General features: G+C 32.7%; 1 protein-coding gene across 1 annotated transcript in view; it reads right to left on the minus strand.

Moving 5' to 3' along the window:
• LOC117107357 (mitogen-activated protein kinase kinase kinase kinase 3-like) overlaps positions 1 to 5,651 on the minus strand; it is a 60,707-nt gene extending 55,056 nt beyond the window's left edge. The window contains 1 exon segment of the mRNA XM_033249008.1: positions 5,418 to 5,651. Coding sequence (XP_033104899.1) covers positions 5,418 to 5,519 — 102 coding nt within the window. The 5' untranslated portion in view covers positions 5,520 to 5,651.
• Between the last annotated feature and the right edge of the window lie 3,097 nt (positions 5,652 to 8,748).

The raw sequence follows: 8,748 nt of genomic DNA on the forward strand, positions 1-8,748 counted from the left end.
AGATGAGACCAGTTACGGTGTATAATACAGTAGCATTGAACAAGATGAGACCAGTTACGGTGTATAATACAGTAGCATTGAACAAGGTGAGACCAGTTACGGTGTATAATACAGTAGCATTGAACAAGGTGAGACCAGTTACGGTGTATAATACAGTAGCATTGAACAAGGTAAGACCAGTTAAGGTGTATAATACAGTAGCATTGAACAAGATGAGACCAGTTACGGTGTATAATACAGTAGCATTGAACAAGATGAGACCAGTTACGGTGTATAATACAGTAGCATTGAACAAGATGAGACCAGTTACGGTGTATAAAGGGGACGCATGGGGTTTAATTGTTTAATTCCCTATCTGACATGCCAAGGGCCACCCTCCTCCATTGGCTAAAACGTGGACAAAAAAAACCCCAAAAAACTTTGCATAATATGCAACAATTTCCGAAAAGCATAAAAGCACCCATTACTTGAACTGCCAAGAGGTATTAGGCTTCGTCCCTAGAACTTAGGCCCCATAAAAAAATTATTAGTTTATCACCTCATCTTTTTTGGGGAAAATCTGATTTTTTCCCTTTTTTTCAATCAACATATTTTTATTTCAAACGGTCCTTTTTCCATCTTTTTTCACTTGAAAAGCTCAGGATTTCTTGAAAAAATATGTTTACTGGTACAACAAAAACCTCTTTTTTAAATATAAATTTGATTCCACTCTTATGACTTTTTATATATGTGGGGTCTTACTTGTCTCCTGTTGTAAATTTTTATACACCCCTAATAGCCCTCCACCTGTTGGGCAAATCCTGGCACCACCACTGGATGTGACCATTTCATGCTCTTCTCCCAAAGTTCATACAAGATATTTGAATTAAAGTAAAATAAAAGGAACAACAAAATCAATAATCAGTAAATACTAATACTATAAATATAACAATAATTACTCAAGTTTGTCTACAGTGTTTGTGTAAGATGCGATTGATATACAGAATTTGATAGATTTAATAATGGCCGTGTCCTGCATGCGGTAACTACAATATGGATTCTGGATCCAGGATGCAGTAAAGGTATGACTTGCATTACAGGATATTTCTAGACTTGCATTGCATTTGAAAAAAATAAATTTTCATAGATTCTATCTCTGTAGATAGAATTTGTCCGTCAGTCACATTTTTGGCCAGGTACTATATATATTACTGAAAGTTTCATTAAGAAACCCCTCTGACATTTATAATGCTGATGAACAGTTAGGCACAGTAAGTTATGATGTTTGACAAACACAGACCTGGATAGGGAGTGGCTACTGGAATCAGACATTTAATAACAAATAGGTCAACAAACAAATTAGCTGTTATTTGCTTGCACTTGTTGACCTTTGGGACTAATTTCTCTTCCTTCAAACAGCATTGCTCAAGCAAGTGCTGAATCAAGAGGATAGGCAGCACCAACAGATCAAATACTGCAGACATACACACTTCAGACAGGCTAGCTATCCAGTAGTTTAAAAGATAATTATACTGCTACCTAAAAACCTTAAGTAAGGCATACACCTTGGTGAAGTTCGGCAGCTAATGCAATTCAAGAGAGAATGAAAACGACGAGATGCGAGCAACAAATTGTTTTTAATGACAATCCGCTGAGCCTGCCTATTTTAGAATCTGCAAAATTCAGAGTCTACCAATTTTAAATGATTTGATAAGCATGTTGTAATTGGCCAGAAAAATCCTTTTGAATTTTAATGTTCAGTAGGCCTACTGTACATGCTTTTCAAATATTGATTTAGCTTATTATCCAAATACAGAGAGTAGGCCTACCAATAATTTGGAGCAGAGTAGAAAGTTAATGAATAATATGTTGTCCAAACATATTTTAATGAATACTTGAGAAATTTCTAAAGCATATCATAAACAAGGGTCAAAATATGTCAAATTGATATTTATATTAATCGGTTCGTCCATAATGATTAATGGTACTACTGTATACTGTACCTATTAATCTTCTGTATGGGGAGTAGATGCTTTACAGTTGCTAATATTTTTTGGATTTTTGTTTAATTAAGCAAAGTAAAATCACAAAACATAATTTATATACCATGTAAAATTAGAGGAGAAATTATACACCTTGTTTAGATTTAACTTAATTTTTGAAAAATCTTCAAAAGCATGTAAGTGGAAAATGAAATAAAAATTGATAGATTTCTGTAGAAGTTTATGTGTTTTTGCACTGTGAAGTAACTAAAAAAACCCCACACCAAAAAAAAAGAAAAGAATATGGGATAAGAAGCCTGGTTTTTTTCATTGAACACACCCTTAAAATATAATTGGAAGATCTATTTTAACAGGTAACTCAAACATAACAAATCTTTAGGTACATGTCTAAAATGTCTTATTTTCTAGCAAACATTGCAAATTCTAGACATTCTGTTAAACTTTTTTGACTAACGATGAATTTCATTTCACACAGTTTCGCCATAGTCAATATGGCTTCATCAGGCGAGTCTATTATTCTGTTGAACTTGATAAAGAAACCTTTAATATCTTCTAGATACAGTAATTGGCTGTAATTGAGAAATACCAATGTCATATGCAGAGAACTACAGTACAGAGAACGAGGTGTGTTTTAACTAGGTTACTTGCAGAGCTAACCTGCACAGCTTTCAAGGAAATGTTCACTTAAACTCAAAATGTCACTTTCTGTACTGAGCTTAGTTCAGGGTTAATCCTATGCCAAGTTTAGTTCACAAAAAGTGTAAAAAATTAGATTTTAAATATCAAGCTTCTAAATACTTTCACATTCCTTTAGTAGTGTAGAACTTTTGAGAAAGAAAAAAAAATAAATAAAGTGGTATTCTGTAAAGTACTGTATGTGAGTGTGGGAGGCGAAGAAAAATGGACAAATTTAATTACAAAATCTTATTGCTTGATTTTATTCAAGTTAGTCCTTTGCTTCATCAAGTGTCACATTTTAACCTTTGGAGGAAATAAGTGTTGACAAACAGTTCCTTGAGATGGCCCTCTAAATGATCAAACCTAAACAAGATTTTATAAGATGAAGGTTACAGTTTATACACATGGATAATATTGTTTATTTTTAAACATTCCATGGCTTTGTAATATTTTTCATATATTATTTATCTATTACAAACATTTGATGGCCCTGTAATATTGTACATATACAGTACTGTATTAATCCTAATGGGTGTAAAAGTACCTAAAGTTAAAATACAGGTAACAATTTTTAAATACACAGTATTACTATTAAAGCTACATTTTGTTTATTTGTAAACATTCCATGGCTTTGTAATATTTTTCATATATTATTTATCTATCACAAACATTCGATGGCCCTGTAATATTGTACATATACTGTATTAATCCTAATGGGTGTAAAAGTACCTAAAGTTAAAATACAGGTGACAATTTTTAAATACACAGTATTACGATTACAAATCCAATATTTAGATTGCTTACTTTTCTTCAATTTTTCAGCTTCAATTAAAAATGTTATTAAAAATAATGTCCTTGCTAAGTAACAGAGCCTAAGGTAGAAATAATAAAATTATAATTGATAAAATAAAATAATAAAATTAATCAGTTGTATTGAATCTTACAATTAAAGGTAGGCCTATATTATGTTGAGGTCTAAAAAACAAATTCAATATTTGGATTGTTCAGCTTTCAATTAGAAAAAAAACATTGTCCCCATAAGTATGCACTCGTGGACTACTGACATCACCATTGATTTGTGTAATTTAACCATTAAAGTCAGACTCTGGAGGAAAAAAATTTTTTGATATGTTGTAGAACTGATTTTTCTAAGACAGAAAAAAGTTGTTTGACAAAAAACTGGGGAACGGTGAATGAGATACAGATTTTTTAATATTTAAAAACTGGGGGAAAAAAGGGGCGTAACCACCCATTTTTACACCTTTTTCCCCCAGTTTTTAATTATCAACAATGAGTATGATTCTATAATGACCTTATAAAAATGTAGACTACTGTACTAATTGACAAAAATCAATTATACCCTGCACTAGACATTGTATTGTATGTTGTAGGATGAATTTCAGTTATTTTTATGTTGTGTTAGCTGTATGGTCTTGTTTAAATATGATTGATTGTATGCGCTCTGGGGTCGTCGAAGTAGAGTGCTTTATAAATGTCACATATTATTATTATTACAGTTATTTGAATTGGACTCTTATCTTATTGGTCGTTTAACTTCTCTACGCAAATGTCCTGATCCATTCATCTTTTCTTCCCATTCTTACTCAAACATTTCATTTTCAATAGTTTCTTACCGTGTTCTAAGTTTCTTAGGCAACCCAGCCCTGACCCCACTAATTAGGCTTTAATTTTAGTCAAGGCACAGTATCTCTCATAGCAGTATTGTAATTTGTTCCATGTAATGATTTACAAGTTTATTTTCATGTGTTGCGAAAGCAGGCAATGACTCAAAATGGCTCAAGTTGCAATAAATTGATTGATTAATTTGACTGTTTGAATTATTAATTGCTTGATTGATGAGATCTAGTTAAATAACAAATGACTGTTTGGTAGAAAGCCATCATTAAGATACAACAAAAACTGCAAAAAACTTTTTACAAAAAAATATTTATTTAGCATAGTCCATTCACATTCAATATCCTCAGGCTCCTAATAAAGAGTTGAGGGAGGTTACTAAAGCTGTAAATATATGATCATAAAATTACTGTGTTAGTGGAGACCTTTACAAATTTAAATAAAAGATGAAAACATCGGAATCGGAAAACAATAACACTACAAAATGAAATTGTATTCTGACAATGTGATATAGGATAGGTAGACTTATCTACATTATACATATATATTGTATCATATAATCATAATGTACTGAACTGTTTCAATAATCAAGGCCTAGGCACTTGCTAGGCCTAGCCTACATTTGAGTTGAATTGAATTGTTTTTAGGTACACACAAGAACCATGTCAGAAAAGTTCACACAAAGGTAAAATGAAAACGATTCATCCCCAAAACCAAGCCTAACAGACTTGTCAGTCAGACAGGAATCTGTGGTGAGACAAACTTGGCTAACCACATGGGACACACTGCAAATTAGCTAAGGCCTAGGCCTGGGCCTAGCCTCGTTTGCTTTTTGGTTAGACTAGGCCTAGGCCTAGATCCGAAACAGACATGAAGAGTCAAGACAGCACTCAATTAAGCACTTTTAAGCTGTACATAATACAGCGAACAACCAAAAATAAGCAACATAACATAAGCTCGGCCATTCCTCCAGCCTTAGATAAGCAACCATTGGATTGGTCTTGCCCGGAATTCAGCAAAATCTATCTCTCGATCAGTTTCTAGCTCCCGTCAACAGCAGCATTAAACACCACCACCACAGCAGGCAGGCGATGTATTCTGACTGACAAAATTTGGACTCACCTTGTAAACATCACCGTATGTTCCGCTACCAATTCGCTGCAAAAGATCGAAGTCATCGGTAGGATTCCTTCTGGATATCTCCGCACTTGGAGTTCCAGACATGATTGCTGTAACTTCTACCACTTAATGAAAAAAATACGATATTTCGGCATCAATCTGTTTTGGGCAAAGTCAAAAACACCGATACGCTATTTTCTATGCACTTCCTGTCTTGCGCATAAAAAGGGTTTCTTGAACCGATTGAGTGATGATCAGCTGGTTTCAAGTTATCGATAGATGGCGCTATTGTTATTTTGTGTTTGTGCTCAGACAGGTCTTAAGAATGAGGTTTTTCTTTCACTTTTATTTCCTTTCTTTCTTTATTCAATTTATTGCATCTCATCATGAACATCACATCATTACGTTTACTTTTTAGCTGTTGCTTATCATTTTTGTATCTCTACTGAGATCCGGCCATTGTTTCCCACAGCATTGTTGTTTTTCAGTATTTTGCCTTTTAATCTATATATATACTGTCTCTTATACACATCTAGATGTGTATAAGAGACAGGTGTGGGTAACTAATGACATTAAACGGACAGGATGCGACTCACAAAAACGATACTAAGAAATATATTAACTTACTTAAACCACTTAAAATGTTCAAACAATTTTAACAATGCTTAGGCTTAGGTATGATATGATACCTTAAATTAAATCTAAACATTAGTTTTTATGCTTACACGGTATGCTGATTTCGGCCTGGGGTGGGGTGGGGGGGGGGAGGTGCGAAAAAATGTGAATGCGTAACTTAATCCCCTGTCCAATTAAATCTTTTTTATTATTTTAACCCACATTTCCTACTTAAATTTGATTGATAGAAACGACACTTCGTCTAACTATAAACGCTTAATGGCAGTCGATTTTGGCATCTATTTTCTTAAAACGCATCACCTATTACAATAAGTTAATTTAAAACAAAAATATTATAGCATAAAAGCTTTCAGAAATATAGAGACATTCCTTTGGTTCTGAATTATAGAATGAACTGACAAGTGAAATCATTAGCTGCAAAAATTTACTTTTATTCAGAAAAAGAATATTTTTCTAGTATGTTGATGACAAAAATGTAAGTCTCATTACCGTTCATTTGATATAATTTTACACTATGCAGAAACATTGTATATGATATTATATTTTGCATGTTAAAATATTCCTTATTTATCATCTACAGTATATTTATTAATAATTTTTGTTAAGGGCTCATTGAGACAAGTTTCTGAATCGTAACTTACACTTTTTTATATTGTACACTAGCTATTATACGATTTGAATAAATGTTCAATCAATCAATATATAACTATAATTTTAATTAATATTTAATATATTTGATATAGGCATATAATATTTAAATTATGTAACAATTTTGTTTATCAACATTTAATTTCAATAATTTTAATTACAGCCCCTTTTAAAAAATATTTTATCTCTTTGCTTTTTGTAATTTGATGTTTGTTTGGTGTCCTTTTTTATGATTGGCTTGGTGTTGATATATTTTCTAGTTGTTTATGCCAGATTAAAGGAATTCAGTTTATGTATTTGTGAATAGACCAATAAAATTTATCTTATGTTATCCTATCTTATTTTATCTGATCTTAATCAATCAATCAATCAGTTTATTTCATTTGCATTAGTACATTACAGTACATGGTCATCGAGACTGAGTCCAACAATGCAAATTCAGAAGTCCCGGTAGGTCTAAGCTTAGCTTTGTATTAGGTACCGGTACCTTGCTATCTTAAATACAACTCAATTATATATTTTACATTAATTCATTTATTCTACACAGAACTACATTACGATAGAGGGCGATATTTTTCCAGCAAAGGATCCTTAAGAGAACGCTTAATTGTTGCAAGACGTAAAGACTGCTTAACTTGGTTTGGAAGGTCAAGCCAATATTTAAGACCAGTATGTTAAAAAATAGTTTTCTTGGACGGAGTTATTTGGAGAGGGGAGATGAAGAGATGAAGCTTCACGAGTTGAATGGTGGTTAACCTGAAAATAGGTGGCTACATAAATTCCTAAATCCTGTTTTTAGAATGTCAAAGGTTATTACTACCATTATTATTACTATTAATGAAGCATTTGTTATAATTTATTAATTAGATTCCATATGATGTTGAGCACGATAGGCATGAAGCTGCCTCTTTCCAACTTTCTTTTAACTAAAGAAAAATATTTGATATCATTTTAGTTTTCCATTGTAAATGTTTTGTTCTTTTGATAATAAAGAAATCAGCGGATGTACTGTAGGCCTACTGTAATTTTCTTTTTTTGATGATCAGTCAGTCAATCAATCAATCAATCAAAATAGTACTTTAAAATCATAATGGCTTTAACGTCGCTAGGGCAACAAGGCATAAGTGACAATATGATCTTCGTGTGCAGTTAATCAGCTTTGACTGGAGGGAAAATTTTGAACTTCTCTGTTTACTCATCGGATGTGCGGGGGCCGATCTTCCGAAATATTATCATTAGTGGTATTTTTGTGTTTTTCATTTCTTTAGGCATACACATGCACCAAGTATTGCCAAGCACAAGACATATTACACTGACAGGAATTGAGCCCGGGATGAGCCTGGACTGGTAGTGTCACAATTTTTAAAAATTTTTTCACTAATTGCATTCAGATTTGATATAATGTTGGAATGTTTCCAATTGGGTAAATGGCTGTGGGCGGACGTAATATATATGGTAGGCCCTATGTGATGTCATAATTATAAAAATGTTTCATTCCACCGTCTCATCACAGTGGACTTATACTGCACACATGCTTTGTCATAATATCTCCATTCGGCGTGCTGTCATTTTTGTGATTTGATTAATGACGAAAAGTTAAACCAAACGAAATTTGATTACCTGTACTTATTTGTATATTTGATTACGTCATTGATTTTAATTGGAAAATATTTTCCTCGACAGTTAACAGATGTAGGCCTTTATCATTTCTGTATTCTTTGCATGATCTAATGTGAAGTTTTATTGTATTTTATATATTTTTACCTTCCCCAGCCTGGGGGTATTTGTTGAATAAATTGAATTGAAATTGAATTGAATTGGACTCTATAGGCCTAACATAATATTAATGGGCATGTCCTCAGTGCTTCACGAGCCATAGTTTATCACTCCTGACAAAAAAGGTCTGTAAATCACGAGAATCTATGTTTTCTTTAGCAACTGCTAATTGGATTTTCCTTCATTTTTCTGTTTTATTGTTTTGGTTTTTTTAAAAGCTACGCTACAATGTCAAGTAACTTTTCTTGAGGGCGCTATAACTTATAAACAAGTA

Source organism: Anneissia japonica, unplaced genomic scaffold, assembly GCF_011630105.1.
Source record: "Anneissia japonica isolate Jap-2015-1 unplaced genomic scaffold, ASM1163010v1 scaffold9668_len1562885_cov226, whole genome shotgun sequence".
NCBI lineage: Eukaryota > Metazoa > Echinodermata > Crinoidea > Comatulida > Comatulidae > Anneissia > Anneissia japonica.